This window comes from Phanerochaete carnosa (genome assembly GCF_000300595.1).
Source record: "Phanerochaete carnosa HHB-10118-sp unplaced genomic scaffold PHACAscaffold_9, whole genome shotgun sequence".
NCBI lineage: Eukaryota > Fungi > Basidiomycota > Agaricomycetes > Polyporales > Phanerochaetaceae > Phanerochaete > Phanerochaete carnosa.
In genome coordinates this window covers 1,402,972-1,429,472 of record NW_006767636.1, presented here as the reverse complement: position 1 = coordinate 1,429,472, position 26,501 = coordinate 1,402,972, and the positions used below count along the sequence as shown (strand labels likewise).

General features: G+C 56.7%; 11 protein-coding genes across 11 annotated transcripts; 9 read left to right on the top strand and 2 right to left on the bottom strand.

Moving 5' to 3' along the window:
- Window positions 1-40: 40 nt before the first annotated feature.
- On the top strand, window positions 41-1,706 carry PHACADRAFT_187313 (uncharacterized protein; the record flags this gene model as incomplete). The annotated part of the gene is made up of 1 exon (XM_007399655.1): window positions 41-1,706. The coding sequence occupies one exon, from the start codon at window positions 41-43 to the stop codon at window positions 1,661-1,663; it is 1,623 nt and encodes a 540-aa protein (XP_007399717.1). The 3' UTR covers window positions 1,664-1,706.
- Window positions 1,707-2,322: 616 nt separating this feature from the next.
- On the top strand, window positions 2,323-3,940 carry PHACADRAFT_177333 (uncharacterized protein; the record flags this gene model as incomplete). The annotated part of the gene is made up of 3 exons (XM_007399654.1): window positions 2,323-2,829; window positions 2,910-3,719; window positions 3,744-3,940. 3 exons carry the CDS (start codon window positions 2,323-2,325, stop codon window positions 3,912-3,914), a joined length of 1,488 nt encoding a protein of 495 aa, XP_007399716.1. The 3' UTR covers window positions 3,915-3,940.
- A 937-nt stretch (window positions 3,941-4,877) lies between these two features.
- PHACADRAFT_101677 (uncharacterized protein) lies at window positions 4,878-6,569 on the top strand (the record flags this gene model as incomplete). Its single annotated transcript, XM_007399653.1, has 1 exon — window positions 4,878-6,569. The coding sequence occupies one exon, from the start codon at window positions 4,878-4,880 to the stop codon at window positions 6,567-6,569; it is 1,692 nt and encodes a 563-aa protein (XP_007399715.1).
- A 169-nt stretch (window positions 6,570-6,738) lies between these two features.
- PHACADRAFT_262335 (uncharacterized protein) lies at window positions 6,739-7,164 on the top strand (the record flags this gene model as incomplete). Its single annotated transcript, XM_007399652.1, has 1 exon — window positions 6,739-7,164. A coding segment is annotated over exon 1 (250 nt), but the record flags the coding sequence as incomplete, so codon positions are not given.
- A 2,680-nt stretch (window positions 7,165-9,844) lies between these two features.
- Window positions 9,845-11,070, top strand: PHACADRAFT_165254 (uncharacterized protein; the record flags this gene model as incomplete). Its single annotated transcript, XM_007399651.1, has 3 exons — window positions 9,845-9,989; window positions 10,042-10,955; window positions 11,014-11,070. The coding sequence occupies 3 exons, from the start codon at window positions 9,845-9,847 to the stop codon at window positions 11,068-11,070; spliced, it is 1,116 nt and encodes a 371-aa protein (XP_007399713.1).
- A 418-nt stretch (window positions 11,071-11,488) lies between these two features.
- Window positions 11,489-12,948, bottom strand: PHACADRAFT_212537 (uncharacterized protein). Its single transcript, XM_007399650.1, has 4 exons — window positions 12,692-12,948; window positions 12,271-12,639; window positions 11,729-12,213; window positions 11,489-11,670 (listed from the first exon to the last, which is right to left on the bottom strand). Exons 1-4 carry the CDS (start codon window positions 12,834-12,836, stop codon window positions 11,614-11,616), a joined length of 1,056 nt encoding a protein of 351 aa, XP_007399712.1. The 5' UTR covers window positions 12,837-12,948; the 3' UTR covers window positions 11,489-11,613.
- Window positions 12,949-13,363: 415 nt separating this feature from the next.
- Window positions 13,364-15,467, top strand: PHACADRAFT_187309 (uncharacterized protein). The gene has a single exon (XM_007399649.1). It carries the CDS (start codon window positions 13,834-13,836, stop codon window positions 15,067-15,069), a length of 1,236 nt encoding a protein of 411 aa, XP_007399711.1. The 5' UTR covers window positions 13,364-13,833; the 3' UTR covers window positions 15,070-15,467.
- Window positions 15,468-15,877: 410 nt separating this feature from the next.
- Window positions 15,878-16,543, top strand: PHACADRAFT_262331 (uncharacterized protein). The gene has a single exon (XM_007399648.1). The coding sequence runs from the start codon at window positions 16,063-16,065 to the stop codon at window positions 16,528-16,530; it is 468 nt and encodes a 155-aa protein (XP_007399710.1). The 5' UTR covers window positions 15,878-16,062; the 3' UTR covers window positions 16,531-16,543.
- A 1,897-nt stretch (window positions 16,544-18,440) lies between these two features.
- On the top strand, window positions 18,441-19,488 carry PHACADRAFT_262330 (uncharacterized protein). Its single transcript, XM_007399647.1, has 3 exons — window positions 18,441-18,643; window positions 18,739-19,015; window positions 19,102-19,488. Exons 2-3 carry the CDS (start codon window positions 18,991-18,993, stop codon window positions 19,266-19,268), a joined length of 192 nt encoding a protein of 63 aa, XP_007399709.1. The 5' UTR covers window positions 18,441-18,643; window positions 18,739-18,990; the 3' UTR covers window positions 19,269-19,488.
- Window positions 19,489-23,720: 4,232 nt separating this feature from the next.
- PHACADRAFT_102406 (uncharacterized protein) lies at window positions 23,721-24,183 on the top strand (the record flags this gene model as incomplete). Its single annotated transcript, XM_007399646.1, has 2 exons — window positions 23,721-23,999; window positions 24,031-24,183. Coding segments are annotated over 2 exons (432 nt in total), but the record flags the coding sequence as incomplete, so codon positions are not given.
- Window positions 24,184-25,795: 1,612 nt separating this feature from the next.
- On the bottom strand, window positions 25,796-26,263 carry PHACADRAFT_46633 (uncharacterized protein; the record flags this gene model as incomplete). Its single annotated transcript, XM_007399222.1, has 3 exons — window positions 25,796-25,882; window positions 25,967-26,137; window positions 26,219-26,263. Coding segments are annotated over 3 exons (303 nt in total), but the record flags the coding sequence as incomplete, so codon positions are not given.
- Window positions 26,264-26,501: the final 238 nt, after the last annotated feature.

Genomic DNA, 26,501 nt, shown 5'->3' with positions numbered 1-26,501 from the left:
AGACATTTGGCATGGTATCCGGACGTGTATCGCAGTCACTATGTCCAAATCTCACACATTCTGCCACCAGATGATAGGAGACGAAGAGACGGAACGGACACAGCTCTTAGCATCCATATCCACATGGGATGTGGCAGCAAAGCGACGCTTCAACGAACTCACGCCCGTCGGAAAGCTCCCTTCGGAGGTGCTCTGCGAAGTGTTCATGCATCGGTCCGTCGGCTGGTACATCGGGGCCAAGAGCTGGATTGAAGTTGGGCACGTTTGCCACCGCTGGCGCGAAACCGCCCTCAACTACCCAGCACTCTGGGGCCAGATTGACGCGTGCACATCGGAGTGGACGCGAGAGCTGCTGCTGCGTTCCAAGCAAGCTCCGTTGGACGTTCATATTCCCATCCGTTACTTCTCAAATGTCGGGGAGGAAGATATCATCCTCCTCCTTCGCGAGCTACATCGTATGCGGTTTTTCGCCTGGGATGCCTATTATCCCATCAAAGGTCTTGATCTCCCCAGGGCCACACCCCTCTTGCGTTCCCTCTCCCTCCGCTGTCGTAGCATTTCGGCATATGCATCGTCTGTGACCCCTTTTGACGTAACTGAGGCCCCGGCATTGACACGACTTGAGGTCATCGATGCACCAGTCTCATGGACAAGCAAACTCTTCCAACCTACTCTCACACATCTAACGCTCCACATGCAACCTCAATTGTCGAAAGTTGTCAGCTGCACTATGCCACAGGTGCTCGACGTCCTTCGGACCATGCCTCATCTGCAATCGTTGGAACTTCTCAATGTACTTCCCGCTGCCACCAGAGCTAGTGTCGGAGCAGACACACACGCTCATTTCCCACACCTGCGCTTTCTGGATCTCTGCGCACCTGCGTCTGTCATTCGCTATCTCTTGGGACATATTTCTTTCCCCGAGGATGCCAACATCACCGTCGTATTCTCAGACCCTAATCCCGACAATATGAAGCAGAGCATGTGTTTGCTCACGTCTAGTATTACTCCGGCCACCAGTTCCGAGGGCTCTGCACGGTCACTGCAGTCATTCTATTACGAATACGGTATCGCTGAATTTTGGGCCATAGGCCTGACTCCCCGTACCCTGTTAGAATGTCGGAGCCCTTGCAGCCCGACCGAGCTTCAAGGCGCTCGTCGCGTCCTCGCAGTGCGGGCGAAGAACTTGCCACCAGATGAAACCTTCTTTGAGATGATCTGTCATTATCTACCCCTGGCGACGGTGAGCTCAGCTCTCATTGATATCAGACAAATGAAGGACGACCAATGGCGAGGCGCCTGCGAGCGTATGCCCTACGTCCGCAAGCTCGGCGTCATCGGCCCTCCCCGGTCCCACGAGCCCGTCATCAAGTCGCTTTCAGCATCTGCGACTGCATCGGACGGCTCGCCCTGTTCGCTTCACCGCATATGTTGGCTGTACGCCTTCCCGAAACTGGAAGCACTGTTCATTGGCTTTCGCAGCAACAGCGATGATCGTCTTCTGGACGTGTACGCAAATGCTCTCCAAGACCGCAGTGACGCAGGGCACCAGCTTTCTCGCCTAGAGGTACTCGACTATTCCGGCATTTACCCTTATGCTGCTGCCGTCCGGGCTGTAGCGAAGGAAGTGCTTTATAACGGGTGCTTCAGGTCCTACCAGTAGAACGACTTCTCGTCGTCGCTAACACTGAATCCGGATAACAAGGTGAGATTATTTGTCGTTGATCACCATCGCCAGTTCGTCCCTGACATCATCTGCTAGAGCTACAGTGCCTCCTCCAAGCCGCGCTCGGAAGGACACTTTTTCAGGTGAGGGACTCACCAACAACTTCGAAGGCGTGGATGCCTACCGCTCGCTATTGTGTGTACTATTCATCGTCCGCAGACACTCTAACTACCCTTCTCATCGTTATCTCGTCACCTGCTTACTGGAGCTCTCGTAATTGCCTTTTCTTAGATCCAGGCTGGCCGAACTACAATAAAATCTGTAATTTAGTATTCTGTTTTAGTCTCAGGTGGACATGTAGGTATCATATGGCTGTAATATAGTAATTACGGATTGTTGTATATTCTAGAGGGTGTGGGGGCTCGGAACAAGGCTAGCACGACTTCTGAGCGTGGCACGAACTCCGTCGCGTTAGTGACGGGTGTGACAAACGCGAATAGCATTCACTCCTGCAGTTGCCCTTGGCTCTGACTCTCATCGCTTTCAGGCCTTTCAGGACCGACGACGCATTTTTCTCCTTGTTTTCAGACACCTTGTACGGTATTTGTATGTGTATCGCGGTCACTATACCCTAGTCTCACACACTCTGCTACCAGATGATAGGAGACGAAGAGACGGAATGGACACAGATCCTAGCATCCATAACCGCATGGGAAGGGCAGGTCTTAGCAGCAAAACGGCGCCTTAACGAACTCACACCCGCTGGAAAGCTTCCCTCGGAGGTACTCTCGAAAGTGTTCATGCATCAGTCCGCCGGCTGGTACACTGGGGCCAAGAGTTGGATTGGAGTTTCACGCGTTTGCCATCGCTGGCGCGAAACCGCCCTTAACTACTCGGCACTCTGGGGCCAGATTACGACGCACACATCAGAGTGGACGCGAGGGCTGCTGCTGCGTTCCAAGCAAGCTTCGTTGGACGTCCGTATTCCTCTTCATTGCTTTTCTGATGTCGAGGAAGAAGACATCGTCCTCCTCCTTCGCGAGCTGGGTCGCGTGCGGTCTTTCGATTGGGACTTTCACTATCCCCTCAAAGATCTCGATATCTCCAAAGTCGGACCTCTCTTGCATTCCGTCTCCCTTCGCGGTTATAGAATTCCGGAATATGTGCCGTTTGCGACCCCTTTTGACGCAATCGAAGCCCGGCACTGACACGGCTTGAGATCATCGACGCACTAGTCTCATAGACAAGCAGTCTCTTCCAACCTACTCTCACTCATCTGAAGTTCCGCTTGAAACGTCGTATGTCAGAAGTTGTCGGCTGCACTATGCAACGGGTGTTCGACATCCTTCGGACCATGCCTCATCTGCAATCGTTGGAACTCTCCAATGTGCTCCCCGCTGCCGACGGGGCTGATTTCGGAGCAGACACGCGCACTTATTTCCCACACCTGCGCCTTCTGGATCTCTGTGCGCCTGCGTCAGCTTGCCATCTCTTGGGACACATCTCTTTTCCCGAAGGTACCAACGTCTCGATTGATTTCTCAGACGCTGAGCTGGACCGCGACGGTATGAAGCAGAGCATGTATTTGCTCGCGTCTAGGATCGCCCCGGCCGCCAGTTTCGAGGGCCCTGTACAGCCACTACAGTCGTTCTATTATGAGAGCAGCGTCGCTGAATTTTGGGCCATAGGTCTAAATCTCGATACTCTATTAATACGCTGGGAGGTTCATCCCACCAAGCTTCAAGGCGTTCATCGCGTCCTCGCAGTGCGGGCGGAGAACTTGCTACAAGATGCAAACTTCTTCGAGATGATCTGTCATTATCTACCCCTGATGATGTTGAGCTCAGCTCTCATTGATATTAGACACATGAAGGACGAGCAGTGGCGAGGCGCCTGTGAGCGTATACCCTACCTCCGCAAGCTCGGCGTCATCGGCCCTCCCTGGTCCCACGGGCCCGTCATCAAGTCGCTTTCAACATCTGCAACTGCATCGGACGGCTCGCACTGTTCGCTTCATCGCAAATGTCGGCTGCACGCCTTCCCGAAATTGGAAGTGCTACTCATCGGCTTTATCCAGGACGGAAATGCTCTTCTGGACGCGTACGTCAAGGCGCTCCGAATTCGCAGTGACGCAGGGCACCAGCTTTCTCACCTAGACGTAGTCAATAATCTCGGCATTTACCTGGATGCTGGCACCGTCCGGATCGTAGCGAAGGAAGTGCGCTATGACGGGTGCCTGATTTCTTGACGTTGCTAACACTGGATCCGGATGACAAGGTCAGATTGTCAGTTGTCCTATCGTCATCGTCATCTCGTCGCTGACAGCATCTGTCAAAGCTACAGCTGTCGCTTTAGCAAGAGCCCGTGGACTTCCCTTACGCCGTGATGCCTAGCACAGTGCTACCGCTAAGTCGCGCTCGGAAGTACGCCTATTCGGGCGAGGAGTCTGCCAACAGTTTCAAAGACGTAGATACTATCCGCTCGTTACTGCTTTTACTATTTATCTCCGAGTTCAAGCAATCTCTACAGTACACTTCCCGCTTGTTATGACTTCGCCGTCGCTCCAGAGAGCGCACGTAAATTGTTGAAAAATCCTTGTATAAATATCATTGCACACCATAGGCAAGCTTTTCCTTTGTCTGTTCTCGCCTCAATTAGTCCACTAGACAGTACTCAGACCGGAGCGTAACCCATGATGCCCATTGCCCACCACCAGCTCGGAGGACCGCAGAGATATGCTGCCTGCGTGAGGGTGACGCGGGCGCCACAAGCTCAAATACGCGCCTAAGGACCCGCTCATGCCTCGAGTTTCGGCTCGCTCAGCCGGGAGCTCTCTCCAGCGCGACCCGCGTGAACTTTTTACACTTCCTTCCTTTAAAGTCTAATGTTTAATTTTGTGGTTCTTATGTGGACCACAGTGCTCGACAGCGAGCAAGAAGCGCGGGCTTCCTCATGCCCATCAATTAGTCACAGATGTGACAAACGCACGACAGCCGTCCGTCTCCTTGTCCGTCTCGAACCCTGGCTCTGACCTCGTCATTCTCAGACCTCAGGCCTCCCAGCCGCGGCGTGCCCATTTCTCATCCTTTTTGTGAATGCCCTGTGCGGTATCGGTACGTACACCAGGGTCGCTGTGGTCAGGTCTCTCTCACCTTGTCCCATACAGATGACGGCAGAGGAACGAACGGAACGGACCCAGCTCCTGGCCTCCATGGCTGCATGGGAGGGACAGATTGTAGCAGCGAAGCGACGTCTTAATGAGCTCACTCCCATTGGAAGGCTTCCCTCAGAGATGCTGGCCGAGACGTTCCTGCATCGGTCCGCTGGTTGGTCCACTGGAGACCAGAGCTGGATTGAAGTCTCGCACGTCTGCCATCGTTGGCGCGAAATCGCCCTCGATTGTCCGGCACTTTGGGGCCACATTTACACGCACACATCAGCGTGGACACGAGAGCTATTGCTGCGCTCCAAGCAGGCTGCGTTGGACGTCATTATCTCCGAGAACGACGAGATTAATAGGGAAGATATTATCCACCTCCTCGTTCACCATCTGCATCGCATGCGCTCTATCAACTGGGGTCTCTACTATAATCCTCTCGACGGTTCAGATCTCCCCAGAGTTGCACCTTTCTTGCGTTCAGTTACCCTCCACAATGATGAACTCGACGAATATGGACCGTCTACGACTCCCTTCGACAAGATCGAGGCTCTGCCGTTAACGCATCTGGAACTCGTCTGCGCACCAGTCTCATGGACAAGTAATCTCTTTCGACCTACTCTGACGCATTTGACTTTCCGCTTGCCCTCTGACTTCCCTCAACCTGTTGACTGCAACATGTCCGAGGTGCTTGGTCTCCTTCGAAGCATGCCTTCTCTACAGATACTGGAACTTGCAAACGTTTTGCCCGATGCTGGAAGAGCTCGCGTTGGACCGGATGCATATGTTCACTTCACCCAGCTGCGCCTCTTGAATATCGAGGCATCTGCGGCGACCATGCGCTACTTCCTGGAGCATGTCTCATTCTCCAAAGACGCCGAGATTACCATCGAATACTCCGATCTCGAACTTGATCACGAGAACATGGAGCAGAGCATGCGCCTGCTTGCGTCCAGGTTCGCATCGGATTCGCGTTCCAAGAATCCTGTCCGACCGCTGCAGTCGCTCTATTGCGCTCGCAACGTTGCCGAAGCTTGGACCATAGACCGAGGTCTCGAAGCTCTGTCACAGAAACACGCCCGCAACGCCGCCGCCACGAAGCTGCTTCAAGGCGTTCATCATACTCTTGCGGTGCGTGCGGTAGACCTGCCGTTCGAACATAGCGGAGCCTTCTTCGAGATGTTCTGTCGCTCTCTGCCCTTGGCGGAGACGAGCTCAGCTTTCATCGACATCGAAGGCATGGGGGACACCCAGTGGCGGAGCGCATACCAGAGTATGCCCCATCTCCGTGAGCTCGGTGTCACAGGCTCTTCCTCATGCCACACGTCTCTCATCGACTTGCTCGCGACCGTCTTGGCCGCCACAGACGGCGCACTGTGCCCGTCGCACTCCAACTTACCGGTATACATGTTCCCGAAGCTGGAGGTGCTCCTTATTCGCGGGCTACATCTTCCGTTAGCTAGTACGGACAACCTAGGATCGCGAGGCCATCATCTTCTGGACACGTATGCCAAGGTGCTCCGGGATCGCAGCGATGCCGGGCACCAGCTCTCTTCCCTAGTTCTGGTCGGCGGCAGTAACATCTTGCAGCAAGACGTCGACAAGTTTCTGGGCACCGTGAAGGAAGTGCATTGCGATTGTATATCGACAGAAACGTCTCTAGGGCCGATCCACATGAGTATACCATCTCTGACACTGGACGATAAGGTAAGACTGTTTGTTGTCCGACCAGGATCTCGTCGCTGATGTCCTTTCTTAGCTACGGCTGGTTGGCTTAGCCAGAGCACGTGGGCTTCTGCCCATTCAGCCTATTCAGCCAATGCCATTAGCTATGGGTCCACCTCTACCTAGTGCAATAACTCTGCCGCCCCCACCGCAGCAGCAGGTATGTGTTATGACAGTCACGAAGTATGCACCGCTCATGGCCCGGCGTTAATGCAGGAGGGTGTCCAGACGGCATCGACGTCGCGTAATCCTCCTCCGCCGGTTGGACAAGATGTTGCCCACCCAGCGCATGCACAAGTACCGGACATATTCGCGCAGAATCTCCTATCACCGGCCTTTGATGCACGTAATCCGTTTGATATTTCGATGTTCGGAGATAGCGTCGGAGACCTTGGCAACATGGATTTCGCATCTGACTTCAGCGAATGGTTCAACGACCCCAGCATAATTAGTAATGTGATATAGAGTCGCGCTAGGATGCATGCGCGGCGCAACGAAGTGTGCTGTTTGTTGTCCCAGAATGTATATTGCACCGCTCTCAGACCTTAGTTGAGATGCCCGTGGCACATTAAATGGTGCTGTAATCGTTATTGGATCGCCCAGCGTCAAGGCAACGAGTAGGTGCACAGTGGGCGACCAATTAGATGCAGATAGTAAGGTGAAACTGATCTTTGCACGACCGCCATCCTCCATCTCGTCGCTGACAACATCTATCAGATCTAGAGCTACAGCTGCCACTTCGGCGAGAGCCCAGGACTTCTCTTCACGCGACGCTGAAAACTTCTGCTGCTCGTCAACCTGTACTAATGCACAGCATGGCCTTGCTGCCGCTAAGTCACAGTCGCGCTCGGAAGTACACCTATCCGGACGAGGGGGCTGCCAGCAGGCCTACTCATGGCATACGATAATATTTGTACGTGAGTTTAACAATATTAATAGTCTACAGGCGCTCTCTGGGACGACTTGGACGGCGAATTCAAGAAGATACTGTATTTTTGGAGATTTTGCGACTTGGACCCAGAGGCAAATAGCCAGCGCATTAGCGAGCGGGCAGCATCTGCGCCTTCGGATCTTGGCACGGCGCACAGCAGTCCGTCCATCTCGCAGACTCGCATCTTGGCTCTGACCCTCGTCACGCCCAGACTCAAGCCTTCCACTGGCAGCCGCGACTAACCGTTCTTTCTCTCCTTCTTTTGTAAACGCCCTGCTCGGTATCGGTATGTACACTGGGGACGCTGTGATCAAGTCTCTCACGAGTCACGGTTTGTCATACAGATGACGCCAGAGGAACAAGCAGAAAGGGAACAGCTCCTGGCGTTCATGCCTGCGTGGGAGGGGTAGATCGCAGCAGCCAAGCGGCGTCTCAACGAGCTCACGCCCATCGGAAGGCTTCCCTCGGAGGTACTGGCCGAGGTGTTCATGTATAGATCTGCTGGTTGGCGCACTGGAGACGACACCTGGATCGAAGTCTCGCACGTCTGCCATCGCTGGCGCGAAATCGCCCTTAATTTTGGGGTCAGATTTACACACGCAGACACCAGAGTGGATGCGAGAGCTGCTGCTGCGCTGGACATCGTCATCTCCGACGAGGACTCCGACGACGAGGACCCTGACGACGAGGAAGTGGTTCCCCTTGTCCTTGGCCAGCTACATCGAATTCGCTCTATTGACTGGAACCTATTCTATCCCCTCGAAGATTCCAATTTCTTCCGAGTCGCACCTCTCTTGCGTTCGGTCGTACTCTGCCGTGAGAGTGTCAGCGGGGGCGAACTATCTGCGACCCCCTTCGACAAAATCGAGGTACCGCCGTTAACGCACTTAGAAATCACCTACGTATCAGTCTCATGGACGAGCAATCTCTTCCAGCCCACTCTGACGCGTCTGGCCTTCCTCTTGCGCCCTCGTTTTAATATTCGTCAACTTGAGTACAGTATGTCTGAGGTGCTCAGCCTCCTTCGAATCATGCCCTGTCTTCAATCGCTGGAGCTTGCGAACGTTCTACCCGATGCTGGCAGCGCTCGCGTCGGGCTGGATGTATATGTTCACTTTCCTCAGCTGCGCCTACTGAATATCGAGGCACCTGCAGCGACCATGCGCTACTTCCTCGAACATGTCACATTTTCCAAGAACATCAACGTCACCATCAACTTTACCGATTTTCATTTTGACCGCGAGAGTATGGAACAGAGCATGCGCCTGCTCATGTCCAGGTTCACATCAGGCACCTATTCCAAGGATCCTGTCCGACCTCTGCAATCACTTTTTTATACTCGCACTATCGCAGAAGCTTGGACCGTACACCAAGATGTCGACGCGTTGTCAGATCATAACTGCATCGCCGCCACTGCATGCAAGCGTACGCCGTGACCCCCCGCTACTTCAAGGTGCATGCCGTACCCTCGCAGCGCGTGCGACAAACCTGAAGCCCTCCCGCAGCGGGGCCTTCTTCAAGATGTTCTGTCGCTCTCTGCCCTTGGCAGAGATGAGCTCGGCTTTCATCGACATCGAAGGCATAGGGGACACCCAATGGCGGAGCGCATACCAGAGTATGCCGCATCTCCGTGAGCTCGGTGTCGCCGGCCCTTCCTCATGCTACATGTCTCTCATCGACTCGCTCGCCACCGTCTTGGTTGCCACAGACGATGTACTGTGCCCGCCGCATACCGGCATACCAGGATACATGTTCCCAAAGCTGGAGGTGCTCCTCCTTCGCGATCTTTACCACTCACCCGATACCCACGGTTTGAAATCCCGACGCCACCCTCTGGACGCATGCTCCAAGTTGCTCCGAGATCGCAGTGTCTCCGGGCGCCGGGCCAGTTTTCTCGCTTGGTCCTCGTCCGCGGGTCCAGCATTTCCCAGCAGGACATTGACAATCTGAAGGACATCGTGAAGCAGGTGCACTGCGATTATGTATCAACGGAAGCGTCGCTAGAGTGTATTATCAGTAGCCCTGCAGCCTGAGCTCTGACAAAGCTCCTTTAGAATTGCAGATACAGTAGTCGATGGCTTGATATCTAAGACGCGGTGTCATTGGCCGGTGATCTCTCTATTACGGGGCGACCGCATGCCCAGCCAAATGAAGGTTGGCGGCGTCCCTTCCCTTGTCGATCCGGTGTCCCATCACGGAGAACCTCGGAAATCCAAAGCTGAAACTCGCCAGATTTACGGCTACGACACTGCTCTTCGTTTCCAGCGGTGATCTATCTCGTCCTTGTATACTTAATGCAACTTACGAGTTGTCGGAGGCTCTCAGCGCAGGTCTCCTCGGAAGCACCAGCATTGTCTTGCTCGTCATGCTCCAAACCCTCCAAACCCTTTCCGTCGACGATTGTGGCACTGAGCTAGCGTATCTAGACAGCGGTGTGCCACCTCATGCCTCTCCTTTTGGCAGCCAATATACCACCATCTTTGCCATCCATGGCATGGCCTTTACCAGCAGTGAGTGCCGTCATCCGTGTAGTCCCTGCGCTCTGCTGACACGCTGTATCAGACGTATTCGAGAAAATAGCTTCCACGGCGAACCCCGCAGGTGTGCGTTGGGTGTCGATTCAGCGCAGAGACTTCCCTGGCTCCACACCCCTTTCTGCAGCCGACCTGAACGTCCTCAAGAGCGGAACCGACGAAGAGAAGGCTCGGTACGTGCGCGACCGCGGTGTCGAGATTGCCACCTTCGTCGATACGTTTGTCCGGAAGAACGGACTGCCTCCGCCGGACGAAAAAGGAAGCGGCGGTGGGTTTGCAATTTTGGGTTGGTCGCTCGGAGGCGCGTTTGCTCTTGCTGCCGCAGAAAATGTTGGCGCTCTCGCCGATGCGGCAAGGGCTCGCTTCGCTCGGTATATGCGCTCGATTATACTGCTCGGTGGGTTCAGACATAATCATGCAGACTACCAAATTACTTACAGTGAGTCGCTTGCAGAACCAGGCCACGCCGCCATCGGGATACCCCCTCCTCCCAAGCTATGGTCGCCTTTCCGGGACGAGAACATCCCGCCTGCTCAGCGTGCATCCACTTTCAACAGCTGGGTCACCGCGTATTTTGACCATGGCGACATCAGCAAGCGCGACCTCGACGCGCTCGAATACGTCACACCCTCGCCGACGCGGATGCCCAGCATCACCAACATGTCTGCGGAGCAGCAGGCCGCGATCGTATATAACGGCTGTGCGTTGACGAGCGAGTTCCCCCTGGCAGGCAACTGCGCTCAGCAAGTGTACGCGACCTACCAGAAGGCGGTATTCGACCAGAAGACTAGGGAGAGTCTGCTGAACACGGCGATATGGGTGCTTTGCGGCGACTCTGGACCGTCGTTTTCTTTGTCGACGTTGTGGGTCATGGAGGAGGACGATAAGGCTCATGGAGGTGGGAAAATCCAATTTCGCCTCCTCAAGGGAGCAAACCACTGCGTGAGTATCCTCTTGACTCACGTGAGCATGCAGTCCCCTCACAAAAGATCTGCTACAGATGTTTTGGGACTATCCGGAGGTTACTCTGAGGGCGATACTAGACACCATGGCGTAAATTTCTGGAGAAATCAATTGCAAGGTCTCGATAGCTCAGATATTCACCACGAGCGAGTATTTGTTTGTAAGTACACGGCTTGGTTTTGCCTGAACGGCTCGGCGGCCTAAAGCCGAGCGGAAGGAGTATAATAATCAGAGATTTTCTGTGAAAATGCGGGCAAACCATGACTACAACGGCTTCCTAGCGAGCACGGGCAGGACTGACTGCAAAGGTTTTCCGTTTGCTTGGATACGACGCACGACCGCAAAGGGCTCGGCACACTGTGAGGGCTTCGAACCCATGAAGCATATATCAACTGTTAATCCCCCATATTCTTTGCTCCTCTTCTGCTCGGCACCAAGGAAATTAGCACGCGCTGAGATTTACTGAGCCAGCTGCTTCTCGAATGTCGCGTGGACTAGGACGAGAGCAATTTCAAAATACTGTCCTTTATAGTTGGCAAGTACGCATGAGTCTGCAGCTGACAATGATATATGTGTAAGGTGGTAGCAGACACTTAAGTCATTGAGGTCGTGAGATTGGCTTCGCCGCGCCAGAAGACTATGCCATCGCGTCCAGTAGTGCCTCAAGCGTGAGCTCGGGTTCATCCCAATGCATCTGTAGCGGACCTTTATCAGAGCAAACCCACGCCTGCATGAGTTCGATGAACACTCACGACGTGGTTTGCGCCCTTGATGAAGCGGAAGCGCACATTCCCACCTCCGTAAGCCTTGTCGTCTTCTTCCATGGTAAACATGGTCGGCAACGAGAACGTCGACGTACGGTCGCCAAAGAGCGCCCACACCTTCATATTCGGCAAAATTTCTCTAGTCTTCTTGTCGAAAATGGCCTTCTCATACGATTCGCGCAGTTGTGGGACACAGAACGTCAAAGGACCGTCGCTTGTCCGCACGCAATCGTTGTATATGATTGCTGCACGCTGCTCCGCAGACAAGTTGTGGATGCTAGGAATCCGCGTCGGCGAGGGGACGACGTATTCGAGAGTATTGAAGTCGCGGTTGTTCAGGTCGCCATGGTCAAAATATGCGGTAACCCAGTAGTTAAACATAGGTGCACGCCTGCGAGGCGGAATGCTCTCGTCCAGGAATGGATTCCACATCTTAGGCGGTGGGAGTAACCCGATAGCGCCATATGCTGCGTCTGCAAGCAACTCGTCAAAGGCGACCACATGACTAACATGATCACCTTCGAACGCACCAAGCAGAATAAGTGATCGCATGTATTGAGCGAAACGAGCCCTTTCTGCATCTCCAAGAGCGTCCACATTCGCAGCCGTGGCAAGCGCGTACAGAGCTCCGAGCGACCATCCCATGACGGCGAACCCACCGCCGTTCCCTTTTTCGTCCGGCGGGGGCAGTCCGTTCTGTTGGACGAACTTGTCGATGAAGGTAGCGATCTCGACACCGCGGTCGCGCACGTGCTGAGCCTTCTCTTCGTCGGTTCCGCTCTTGAGGACGTTCAATTCGGCTTTAGAGAAGGGTGTAGAGCCAGGATAGTCTCTGCGTTGAATTGACACCCAGCGCACCCCCGCAGGGCCCGACACAGAGGCCATCTTCTCAAACACGGCTGGTATGACATGCAGGCGGAGCGCGCGAGACACACGACTGACAGCACTCACGACTACAGAAAGTCATGCCATGAATGGCGAAGATGGTGGTGTATCGACTGCCGGAGGGAGAAGCGTAGGATGGCACACCGCTGTCGAAGTATGCCAGGTTGGTGCCGTGGTCGTCCACAGAGAGAGTCTGTGGGGTTTGAGGCATGATGAGCAAGACGGATATCTGCGGGGGACGTGCACCGGAACCTCCAACACTTTATAGCTCTGAGTTGGTGATTCTTGCGAGGGTGAAACGTGAAACAGTAAGACAGCTGCAGGTCGTAGAACCGCCGGATTTTTCGGCGGTTATATCAATGACTGGCGCACGAGTGTAAATGGCTACCGGTAAAGCCTCTCCGGGCGATAAGTAGAGAGTCGGAGAGGGTAGGTGATGTCGATGAGGCCTTGAGGCCCATGAGGAGCCGCAACATAAAAAGCCATTCACGCGGAGGAGGTGAAGGTCTGCCGGGCGAACAACCGCGCCTGGGAGACAACTGGCTGCTCGCGCGATCGTGAACGTAAATTCGTAAAGTCTCCGAGGACCAGTGGCCTTTTGAGCGGAATAGATCATTCATTAAACTATCTGAGAGGGATGAGCAACGGCAATCGTCACTGGGGTCGGAGCGCCCGACATACGCGCCCAAGCCAGGACCCCGGGATGAGCGGCAGAGCTTGTTCAAGTTCAACTTGCCAAAGCCCACCAGGAATGACTGCTTACGTACACTGATAATGGCGCATATCCGTAACCCAGGCAGCTATACTGACTTGACCCACCCCAAGCAGGAAAGTTCAGGGTGATGTCTTGAATACTGCCTGACCTACCTCCGAGCACCCGGGGACTACTTATCTCCCTCCTTCGACGCATAGCTCATCACCCAACCCAACCACCGCCCTCTGCTCTCACAGAATGTTAGCCAGAAACGACAGATCTGGACATCCACGTCCTTCTATTACTTGTTTCTGCCTGACGTCATAGTGTTTTTCGGCTACGGTGTGCATTAGATTCCGCTGCCAACTCATGCCGTACTTGCTTGGACCTTACCCCTATCTGAAGCCCCTCAAGTACCAGATGCACTCGCCTTGAAGTTAACCCCGAACGCTTTCTTTGCGGAAGGTATGTGCAATGGTGGCTATCGTGCTCGAGTCTCACAGGATGCGTACAGATGCAGAGAGACGCCAAAGCCGAACGGACGCCGCTCCTGGCATCGGTCCGCGAACTGCAGAGGCAGGTTGCGGCAGAAAATCGACGTCTCAACGAGCTCACTCCCGTCGGAAGGCTTCCCTCTGAGCTGCTGGCCGAGGTGTTCATGTATCGATCCGCCAGCTGGCACACTGGAGACCGCGAGTGGATCCAAGTCTCGCGCGTCTGCCATTGCTGGCGTGAAACCGCCCTTCATTCTCGTGCGCTTTGGAGCGGCATCTGCGCACTCGGATCGAAATGGACACGAGAGCTATTGCTGCGATCGAAGCAAGCCTTGCTAGATGTCATCGTCGACTACAGACAGGACGACGAAGTGATTCCCCTTGTCCTTCGTGAACTGCATCGAATACGCTCCATCGAAATATACATCCATCGTTGTGATGATTGTAACGGCCCCACATGTGCACCTCTTCTGCGCTCGATGATCCTTTGCCGTTCTGATTTCAGCCATACGCCGCCCATGGACCTGCTCAACAGGCTGGAGCTGCCGTCTCTGACGTACCTCAAGCTCAGTGAGGTACAGGTCCCATGGACAACCAATCTCTTTCGACCTACGTTGACCCATTTGACATTCCGCTTTCGCGTCAAAGAACCCGGGCTCGTCGACTGCGACTTGTCCAAGGTGCTCGATGTCCTCCATACCATGCCTCATCTGCAATCACTGGAACTTGCGAACGTTCTGTCCGATCCCGGCAGAGCTAACGTTGGGGCGGATGTACATGCTCATCTTGCACAGCTGCGCCACCTCGTTCTCGTGACACCTGCAGCGACCATGCGCCCCTTCCTCGAACATGTTACGTTCCCCAAGGAGGCCTGCATGATCTCCATTGGATTCTCCGACACTGCCCTGGACGACGACAACATGACACAATGCATACGCCTCGCCGCATCCAAGTTCGCAGAAGATACCCGTTCCAAGGACCCCGTCCGAACTCGGCTGACATTCAGTCACAATTACATGGCCGCTACGGTGTGTGTCAATCAAAGTGCCGATTCTTTCGCCACAGCGTTCCGGGGTGCTCCTTCCCTTGTGGTGCGTGGGATGCGGCTGGCCACAACGAAGGCGAGATTCTTCGAGATGGTCCGTCGCACCTTTCCTTTGCCGGAGACGAGCTTCTCTGTCATCGACGTCGGCTACCAAGCTTGTGATGGCCACTGGCCTCGGGGTGCTTGCGGACCGATTCCCCCATCTTCGTGAGGTCCATGGCGCCGGTTCCCTCTACGTGTTTGCCACCAAATCTTTCGATATTCTCTCGCTGCTTCAGACACTTCCCTTCATGGATAGGCACGGCGCACCGCACCAACATGCTGCAGCGTTCATGCAAGATGATGTTCCGTCGGCTTCGGCACCAAGCTCACCACTACAGCCGAGGACTGACCCTGAGGTCACCGCTCAGCTGGTTCCTGACCAAGATTGGACGCTTTGATGTCTGGGCTCGAAGATAGTGTAGGTTGGCCTGATTTCGTGGACTCTGGATGGTTTGACAACCTCCAACTGTACTGTAGTTGTGATAGTGGACGAGTGGTTAGGTAAGGCACGAAATTGTACTCTTCGCTACGACTGTACTGGCAAGCACCAACGAACCATGCCTTATTTGTGAACCTTGATGCTTGCGAATGTGCTATCCGGCTCCGACGGAGCGGGCGTGCACATTCAGTTAGCACAGCTGCACTACTTGAATCCCCGTGCGGCCTCGTCGGCTACTGTATGCGCCGCTTCATGGTACGCGTTTCTTTCTCCAAAGAACGCCGCTGTCTCTCTTGCTCCGACACCGGACTTGGCCATGGCGACACGCCATTCAAAGACCCTGACCGACCTCTTCAGTCGCTTCGCTATGATCATGGCGCCGCCGAGTCCCAGACCGCAGATCAGGGCGTCGACGCTCTGCCGCTGCGGCGGCTGCGCGACGGCACCCTGCTCCGAGGCGCCCGAGTCACGTACGCGTCACCGGAGCCGCCACTCCTGACTAACCCGGGCTTCTTTTGAGTCTTTGTCTGTCGCTCTCATCCTCTATCGGTGATGTACGCTCTGCTTTCATCGACGCCCACCTTGTCGAGGGTCCGAGGGCGACCATTGGCGGATTGCACGCAAGAGAACGTCATGCCTCCGCGAGCTTGGCGCCATCGGCCCTTCCGGATGCCACACAACCCTCGTCGAGTGTCTCGCGAACCGTGCTGGCAGCAACGGACGATGCGCCCCTTTTTCACCGCACTGCAACCCGCCGCCGTACATGTTGCCCAGGCTAGAGGTGCTCGTCATCCTCCCGCTGCTCGGCTCGAACCGTTTGAAAACCACGATGCCCCCACCTTCTGGACGCGTATGCGAAGGTTTTCGGGAATGCGACTGGTCACAGAGGGCGCAGGCATCTGCCAGCAGGACGCCGACGAGTTCCGGGGCGTCCCCGAGGTGCAGATGCCGGCCATGAGTTGCGAAGGATCGGAGAGAAGTCTTGACAACGTGTACTTTGCGGCTGGTTTTGGCGACCAATCTTACGATCCCGGGCCCGGGCGGCAACAAAGAGCTAGAATCATTCATGGCTTGATCGCCAGTCTTGCGCTGAGTGTGTTCTCTGTCTCAGTCGGTGGTTGTTGTCCTCCGCAGACTTCGCGGCAGACTTTGGCGAAGGATTTCAACGATCTCCGCCTCGGACGGCAGTAAAGAGCCAGGTCAGTGACTATTTGCCAAGTCCGAGTAGTTAGTCTCAGGCTAAATTGTACTTGTGTGCAGCATGGTCAAGTGTATTCTTTGTCCCAAAATGGGCAGTCGATTGTCCTCCCGGCTCGAGCTGCGCGTCCGAGCGCGGAGCGACAGCTTGAACTATACAGCACGGCCTTGAGGAGACAGCTGTCATGTGAGGTTGCCAAATGCCTCGAGTCCGCGTCAGGCCAAAAATCTAGGAGCTTAGCAACTACTGCGGTGCGCTATCGGGGTTAATATCCGCGTCGGACTTCTTCACAGTAAGCCCTTCTTGCAAATGCAGGGCGTTATTTGGAAGGAGTGAAGAGTGACTAAGCCCTATGCCTCAATGTTGCAAGCTCAGGTAGTACTCGTTTGCAGGATGATGCATGTCAAGTAGACATGGCCGATTTCGGCTAACACCCGCCGCCACGGAGCTCCAAAGACCGCTGTTTGTGAAGCACGACATTTTGTTGAGTATTGTGCGATATTATTCAGCACCTTTAGGGCCCTTTCACGAATCCAACGCGAATATTGCTTGAGCTTCAGACGAGGTCCTGATGGGCGCTAGGTGCACGTGGCCGCCACGAAGCTCGCACGCTCGGGTTAGGTCCTACCGCCTCGATGTCCTGAACAGCGACACGAGCAGAACAAGTACTGCAGTAGGACGAAGGAGGCACAACGGGGAGGAGGGGAGGAGGGGGGGGGGTGTACGGTACCTGGGAAGAGCTCTCGGATAGGAGGGAGCATAGCGTTTGACATGGCTTGGTGATGTGGCACTGGCAGTCTGACCGGTTGGAGACATGCAGGGCATAGAATATTATATACTCATCTTCCGGTACACGCTCGGCCATCAGCATTAGAGAGAATTTTGACCGCGCCATCCAGGAAGCCTAGTCCACATCGTTCCATGGCGTCTGGCATAGCCTGCCGGCGTCGTTCTAGCCGCGAGCATCGCGCCAACTTCAAATCCTTTGTCCACACGAGGCGGGATGATCACCTAGGACAGGAGGCGTAGCGCGCCGCAGCTTCTTTCGACCGTTCCATCGCACACGGTGAGTCCCAGGATGTCGTGGAGACGCTCGATAGCCGCCGCCGTTTCCCTGGATCGACCATAACACAGTCCGCACCTGGAACTTGGCCAATATTGCGCGAGGGGACGTGCGTATGTGCAGATCCCGACACTGGCAGGGAACGTAGGTTTTGCCGCGAACCGTTCGGTGACTGCCTCAGCACTGTCCAGCTCCCGCGACGGGTCCTGTAGAGGTAGAGGGCGGCATGTACCAGGCGTTCAGGTGTGACTAGATTGTTCTCGGCGCCCATCGTATATTGGCGATTGTTGTGATTGAACTACTCGGGCATGAAACAGATCACCGGCTAGGTAGAGATACGGAAACATCTCCACTTGAGCGCCTGCGGCTGGGACAGACTACCTGCAGTAGGTACCGGGTGGTGGGGAGGCCGGTCAACACGTGTTGTTGAGTCGGAATGGAAGTCAGTCAATCCACATCGTTTCAGCTGGCGCATCCAACAGGAAGGCGGAGATGCGGGTGTTTTGCGGCAGATATGAGAGGTGTAACGCCACAGCTTCGCAGATCTAGCGTGGGCATCATCAAGTAGAGGCTGTTGGATACGGCGACGCGTTCCGGGCGAGAAGTCGAGACTCGATTGCAGACGTACAGCCTGACGAGTTTACAGTGCGTCTGCGCACCGTTTTTCAGCCAGAGAGCTTAGGCAGATGGTAAGCGCACTCGCCTGCGGCATGTTATGGAGGGGCGCTGGATGCGGCAGACCGCGCCTCTAGTGAACAGCCCGCGATTCCGCTGGATACTGGAGGGAGTCATTTCGTTAGCGCATTCCTTGTAGCAGGTCCGCGGATAACCAAACCCCTCCTTTCCAGACTTCTTCGACCGCGCGAGAACTCACGCGAGCCAGAGGAGGATCTCTAGCGGCAGCTCTAGCGTAGACGTGCGTCATCAAGCTATCCTACGATGCTATCTCACAGCCTCTCAACCAGTGTGATGTGGAAAGCCCCCGTCTGCGTTGGCTGTCTTCTCCGACCAGCTCACTGGATTCACGTTCTCGGCAAATTACGGTACGTCGTCAAAGGAAGGCTTCTTTAGCGGTCCGCGCCTACCGCCTTGTGCCGAGCGAAACGTGTCCTAATGCCTATTTCACCCGTCCTTCCAGACTTTGAGATCCAGCCCGGGCCCTCTCTCACCACGTATCGATACCGACGTGTCTCTTCCCCGCTGCGACGAGCCGCAACCACCACACACCGCACTCGAACGCACCGGCGCTTCGCGTTCAGGCAAGAAGCGGTACACCTGTGACGTCTGTGAGAAACGATTCGAGAGGTGCGCACAGTTCGGCCAGAGTCCGCCCGGGGGGGAGGGCGACGATCTCACCTGTCCGTGCAGGCCCAGCTCTCTCACGACGCACATGAACTCACACACGGGCAACCGCCGTAAGCATCTGACCCCTCATCCCTCGTGTGCGATGCGCAGCAGATAGAGTCCCCTTCCGCTGAGCACGTCCCCCTTCGTTTTTTAGCGCACGTCTGCCGGTACCCCGGCTGCCCGAAGGCGTTCACGACCCGCTCCAACATGCTGCGCCACTTTCGCGCGCACTTTGACGGCTCGACGTTCGTCCCGTGGGACGCCGCGTGCCCCCACGGGCACGCCGATTCCCTCCGCCTCCAGGCGTCGCTGTCGCAATGAGCGACGGCGAGCACGCGTCGGCGCTTGGTGGCGCCGACGAGATCCGGAAACGACCTGAAAGCTCCTGGTTTGCTGCCGACGGCCCGAGAGGACAGAGGGCAGGGACATTGTGTCGGTGTTCGCGGACAGGAAAGCGTCGTCTTGCACGTAACAGAGTGTTTGTTCTTACTCCTTTGTTCGCCAACGTTTTATCCCTTAATCGTGTTATGCGATCAACTCGTCAATCTGACACTGGACGATCATTTGGCGGAGGCATCTATGCTGGGCAACGCTGGCCGAGGATGTCGCGCGTTCCCTTGGCGCAATGTCGGGCCTTCTGAGTAGCCCACCGGTACTGGTGCCGTGCCTGATAATCTGCGGATCAAGCACTGAGTGCCCCGGCTGGCTGTGCGCCGCGCGGCCTGTAATGGCGGGCCTTGTCTGAGTGCCCCATCCTAGCATTCTCTTTTTCTTCGCGGATCGTAGAAAGAATTCGAAGCCATGCCACATGACGGGCGCTTCAAGGACATGTTCGGGCCCGCGCCAGACCGAGTCGTACTTCCCTCTCATAGTACCAGCCCAAACGGGCGACGTGGAACGACGTGCCCCAGAGCTCGTACCGACCTCTGGCTCGGTCCGGTGGGCGTGTCACGGACAAGGTCGGTCGCTCGCAGCGCCCCGCACGCCGACAAGGCACCGCGGCATCCGTTGACGAAGGCTCCCAGCACGCATCCCAGAAACGAGACACTATCTCGGCTGGCGAAGACGACGCGCATAGACGCCAGTGCGCCGCCGCGTCGTCATCTTGCGGCCTGCTACGTCCCGGGGCGCCCTCGTTCACCGACGACGGCGCGGGCCAGCTCGTGCCGCACCACTGCGCAGTGCCCTGCGGAACGTCCCGTTCGGACAGGGCATGGGTGGGTACATATACGTCTTTTCGGCGGCGACTTCCTGGCGCGTCTCGAGGGCCCCGGGGTAGCACCCGCCGCACGTTGTGCGTGTGTTGCGTTTGTTGCCAAACTTTTGTCCTGGCGCACCGCGCAGACAGGCGGCGCGCGCGCAGGGCGGGGAAGGCGCTGGGACGGATGTGTGTTGCGTGTTGCGACGGCACTGGCAGGCGGTGAGGGGCTTCAGCACGCCTGGGTGCCTCCGCGTCCTGGATGGCTTTGCGCGTCCAGAAGGACGGGGGACATCGAGGCGCGATGGACGACGTGCGCGCCGCACTCGTGGAGCCCGTCGAGCTGGCGAACGGCCCCGCGGAGCAGGCGCGTAAGCCATACCCTCTCACTCGAGCGCGTGGTGAAGGGGTGCCTACGCCCCTCGGTGGTGCATAGTCATAGGGCAATCGGTGGTCGACGATATGAACCTGCACACCTTGTCTTCCATGAGCCAGATCAATGGCTCGACGCCCATAACGCAAATGATGGTCGTGCGAAGACGCGACCGCCCGTATCTGTTGTGCAACGAGGCTGAATGCCCCCCTCCATAGCAAACACACTGTAGCTCCAAACCACAGGAGCAATCCGAAACATGTGGCGCCGATGACCGCTCGGTGCAAGTACAAATACAAATGCCGATAACTTACTCAAACCTGACGTTCTAGACTTTGAGACCTCCGCAGCCGACGCGGTCCTTCGGGCACGACACATCGGGGGTGTATTTGAATTATTTTCGTAAGTAACACAGACAGTGTCAAATTGGAAGCTGAACGTTGTGAAGGTGTTTATGTTGCACGTGCGGTGGATGCATGCATGCAGGACTTTCGCTGCATAGAAGTCTGAAGTTGAAATCGGCCCCCAGCTCTGGTGAGCAAAAGTCCGAGTAGCCCGCCGCACGAGCGGAGTGATATCGGGCTGGTCATGCAGTAAGGGCAGGGTGTGCATGCTGAGACACGGGGCGCGGGGACGAGTAGAAGACAGCGTCAAGCGTGACAAGGGGCCTAGTTCTCGACCTATGTAACACAAACCCTAGGTCACAAGCTCATGAGATACTGGACGTCTCTCGTCCATGCATAGCCCAGCTAGCGCTTTCCAGGCGTCATGTCAAGTTCTTCGAACGACATTTGCGTGCCACGTCCGTAGACTCGCTGGTTGGCACTACATTCTGATCGTAAGTGTCAGTCTGTGCGACGGAAATGAAGCGAAGGGGATCGTCTCCAGAGACAGGCGCCGATTAGCCCGGACATTTTGTCAGAGAGCTCGTACTACCAGGAACATCTTTTCAAATGTCAATGCCAAGGGTCTCACTAGGCTCGGGACCCTTGGCCATTGATAGCCCGTGTACTAGTCATTAATATTGACATGGTAGAGCTACTAGCTGCGGGTGTGGATGCAGGCTGCCCACTACAATTCATTTTGATTCAGCACAATGCGTCGTACGGGGAGGCCCACCAGAAAGTTGTGCGAGTTGCGCGACGCGGACTGCTCGAGCTCGTCGGAAGAGTGCCATCAGAGCGTTCCAAAAGAGGCATAGTTCCAAACTGGGGCACGATCGCGCAGGGCACCGAAAAGGCAGCACTCCTGCCGTATATATCCACTGGCAGAGGACGAGCGTCGGCCTCGAGGTTGGGGCGTGAATGAGGGCGCAGCCTCACTTCGGGGCTGTGTAAGCCCCGTTGTCAGATCTGAACGTAGATTGGACGCACGCTGTTGGGGACCACAAAGCTTGAATATTCCAATGGAGCGTCACGCCATGCATTGTGCTCGAAAGCAAAGGGCAGCAACGCAACGGTGCACGAGCGTTGAAATTGAAACGTCCATGGTCGGCGGCGTATCTGAGAGACGAGATGGTTACCAGGGACAATACAACGCACAATTACGAGCGCCGCCCACGCCGCCCGCTCCAGACGACGTGCCGCGTCGTTGTGAGGGCCGGGCCCTAGCGTCACATCACAGCGATTGACCTTCTCCGATTCTCAGACCCTGTCCGGCCCGCGGTCGCCTCGACGATGAGCCGCGACAAAGAGCCCAGGCTGAGAATGGCGTAAAAGGAAGCGAAATAGCCATATCGAGTTTGCAAATGAGGATGGGCGAAGGGTACCGTCTTCGGCGCTGCGCAGTCGACGAGGACAGAGGGCGCCCGGGGCGGGGGGCATGACCCACTCTTGGGCCGCACTGACTCCATTCTGGGACCGCTCGGGCCATGGCTCCCAGCGGGCGTACGTGGAACGACGGACAGCAGCGCGAATCACATGCACCGGATGATGAAAGCGGTGGTTGCGATTGGGCGTGCACAAATAGGGCTGCGCGGACTGCCTGTCCGGGGCGGGTTCCCTGGCCGCCTTCGGCGTCGAGAATAGGGCCCTCGTACAGCCAGCGTGTGCCGTCCGAGGGAGGAATTGCCAATGGCGAGAGAAGGAGGGAGGGCTGCTGACCGAGTGCGGTGGGAGCACAGGGTGGGTGGGATGCCCATTAGAGGATAAGCCGCCGGGGATCGTCTGGCGTGGATGTTCCAGGCACATTGTCCGCGCTGACGGCGAGCGACATTGCTTCCGCTCACGCTGCGTCATCTCGTGCGCACTCGCGCATACGCGGGAGTCATCGCGGTCTCTGACTCTGCCCACCCCCGCTGCTGCGCGCAGGCCCTACCCGCCCGGGACTGCACCCGCTTCTCACCTTGGCGTGCCGCCCCAGCTCGCCGAATCGGGTCTTCGGCAGCGCTCGGGGTGAATGACAGGTGCCTGGGTAGACTGATGTGGCGCAGGTCACGCGTGAGAAAGTACCTCTTTAGGGCAGGGGGCAGACGCTCATAAGCGAGACATGCTGGCCGCTGGTGAAAGCACACGGCCGCCAGAGGGTCACAGAGAGGGCGAGTCGAATGCCCCGAGACCCACAAGCAGCCGCGGGAGCGCTCGCAGGCGGCGATCCCGGCTGGATACGGACGGCGGGAGCACGATAAGATATGGCAATGTCGGGAGATTGTGCGGAGTTTGAACCGCGCGGCATCGGCCGGGAGAACGCCGTCAACGAACTGAATTTTCCCGTATAAGACGAATCGGGACGGGCTCGCTCGTTCTTGCCTCCTTTCCTCTTCGAGTCGTTTTCTCCCCTTTTCTGGTAGCGACACTCGCCCGCTCCCCCTTCCCATTCTGTCAACACCACCGACGACCGATCCATTGCCCACCCCTGCGACCTCCTCGTTGTCCACGACGACCTCGCTATCACCCCTGTCCGCGACACAGCCCTCGACGCCGCCGATTTCCACGCGTGACGTCCAATTAAGCCCCGCGAACAACGCGCGACTCCATATCAGGTACGTCCGCCATCGGCGACGCCCTCGACGCGATTGTCGTCCTCTAACGTGTCTACGACGTGCACTACAGCTCTGCCTGAGGTCGTCGATATCCAGCGCAGCTTCCGAAATTACGTTCAACGTTTCCCGTTGACTTCCATTCCACTGGCCTTGTATTAGTGGTACCTGAAGCACAAAGTACTCTTCAAACACTATAACTGCCTGAGACAGTTAAAACGAAACATGCCCGATTCGACAACGCCTAGCAAGCGCCAGCGCCTCGAGCCCATCGACCCCTCAGCGGGTGCTGTCAGCGACGACGCCTTCGTCCAGGACCGCGACGCGATCGAGGGAAGCGGAGATGACGAAGATGACGAAGACAAACCGAAGGACAAGAAGGCCGGTCGCAGGAAGATCAAAATCGAGTTCATTCAGGACAAGAGCAGGCGTCACATCACGTTCTCGAAGCGAAAAGCAGGAATCATGAAGAAGGCGCGTCGCATTGCGTCTCCTTGCGCATTTGTCCACATGTTGACATCACTCTCTTACACAGGCGTACGAGCTTTCGACACTCACAGGCACACAAGTACTTCTCCTTGTGGTGTCTGAGACCGGACTCGTGTACACGTTCACCACCGCGAAGCTGCAGCCTCTTGTCACTCAGCCGGAAGGCAAGAACCTCATTCAGGCATGCCTGAACGCTCCCCACGGCCAGCTTCCGTCGTCAATGCCCGTCGGTACACCACTAGGGCGTCAGTCAGGACCCATTCCTGGTCCCCCGCACTCTCCGTCGCAGCCTGCGCCACCCCCAAACGTCCCGGGCGGACTCGCAATTGGCGGCAAGGATGAGGAGGGTGTTGACAACGAGGGCCGGGAGCAAGGTGCTGCCAACGACGCGGTGGACAATGACCGTGGCTCGCGCAAGCGTCGACGCGCGTCTTCGACAACGACTGCGCCGAATACGCGCGGGGCGGCACAGCCCCCGCCGCCACCGCCTCCCCCGGCATCGAGCGCGCCGACGAACGCCTCGCAGGCGCCCGCCCCTCCGAACCAGCAGACGTCGCCGCACGCGCGACAAGCCGTACCGCTCCCGACCCCGCTCACGATGCCCGGCGCGCCACAGCAGCAGGGCCAGATGCAGTCACCGAACTACTCGCCCTACCCCGGCGGCGACCCGAACGCGGCGGCGATGTACCCTGGCTACGCCAGCCAGCCGCCAGCCGCACCCCAGGGCGCGCCATACTACGTGCCCCAGCCGCCGCAGCCGGGACACGAGCAGCCGCAGCCGGGCATGACGTGGGGCCCGGCGCCGGGCGTGCAGCAGAACAACCACTACGCCCGGCGGTAATGGCGGGAGTCGTGGAGCGCGAGGGAGATATGACAAACCTGCCTTGTTTTTTGCGTCGTTTGCATCGTATCTTGTTTTCCCGTCTTTCCGTGCCCTGGCGTGTTCTGTACCGTTGCATCATCGTGTTTTCCCTGGCGATTGTGGCGATTCTATAAACGTTTTTTTTCTCACCCACCCTTCCTCCGCCAGCGTACCGCTCCCGACCGTCGCTCTTGTGTCTCATATGTTGTAGCTAGCCACCCGTCCCGCTCCCGTCCTCTCGTGCTCCTGCCTTGCGCGTCCCAGTTATTTCTTTCATTCTTTCATCTCATGTCTGCCAGCGTCGTGCATCCGGACCCCGGGCCCGGTGTACGGTACTCGGCTCTTGATGCTCGTGGCCCGCCCTTTTTCTTTCTCTCTATCGCCCTCTCTCTCTCTCTCTCGCAGCCCTGACTTGTTCTACCGTAGCTAGTCTAGTGCAAAGTGTACCGAGCAGTTTTACGACGTGTCACGACCCTCGTATATTGCGAAATGTATCAGTATTATCGACGAACTCCGCTTCGCAGGCTGCTGAGGTCTCCCGTGACGCAACAGTTTCTTTTGCCCGCTGGCCGATTTTCACCCGGGTCCTCTGTCCCATTGGCACACATCTCGAGCAGGGTCGGTATATCGCTCTTGCGTGCTTGCCTCTCTGAGCAAACACACACACCACGCTCCCGGGCAGCGGCCTGCGCTCCTCCCCCCGTCTTCGCACATCAAACGTCTGTCATACATTTCGAACGTTTCTTTGAACGGCTCAGAATGGCCTCAGGAATAGTGTGTGTCCCGGTGACATGTATAGCCGAGGCTTCTCTGCGCGCGGCCGCCGCTAGGCTCCTCTTTTATGCTTGCGTGGACACGAGGAGTTGCTGTGCCGGGAGAGAAAAGGAGGGGTGAGCGCGCTGTAAATCGGCGGGGAAGGGCGGCGCGGCAGGCGCGGCGGACGCGGCGGAGCTACACGCACCTGCAGCGCGGCGGGGTTCGCGCCGACGACGTCCTTGACCTTCTGGCCGTTCTTGAAGAGCGCAAACGTCGGCATCTGGCGTTTTCGGTCGGCGGCAACGTCAGCATGTGCGTGTGTCTCAGGAGAGAGGGTGTGAAGGGAGGGGGAAAAAAAACGCACGGCGCGGATGCTGAGCTCCTGGGCGATCGCCTCGGCGGCGTCGACGTCGACCTTGTAGAACTCGACGCCGGCGAACTGCTCGGAGAGCCTCTCGAAGATCGGGCTGATGAGCCGGCACGGGCCGCACCACACCGCCCAGAAGTCGAACACGGTGTACGTGTCCTTTGCGATCTGCGTGGACGAGCGGCGCGCGCCGTCAGGCGGGTCAGCGTCGGCGGGGCTTGTGCTCATATAGGGAGCAGGAGGACGCACGATCTGGTGGAACTCTGAGAGGTCGGACACGGGCTTGACGGGCATGGTTGGGCTGCGGTATACTTGGGAAGGTGTGCGTAGAGGTGAGGGAGGGATCGATGGAGGAAAATTATCTCTGCGGAGCCCGAGGGGATGATTCAGATGCGGTGATCGGGCGCCCGCCTTGTGGCGTGCTTTCGCAAAGACACCACCTCCGTTGAGTGGAGCTTTGACACTGAGTATATTGCTGAGTGGCGTGTGTAAGTATGTTACAAGGAATCAAGGTGTGGACAGATTTCCAGCG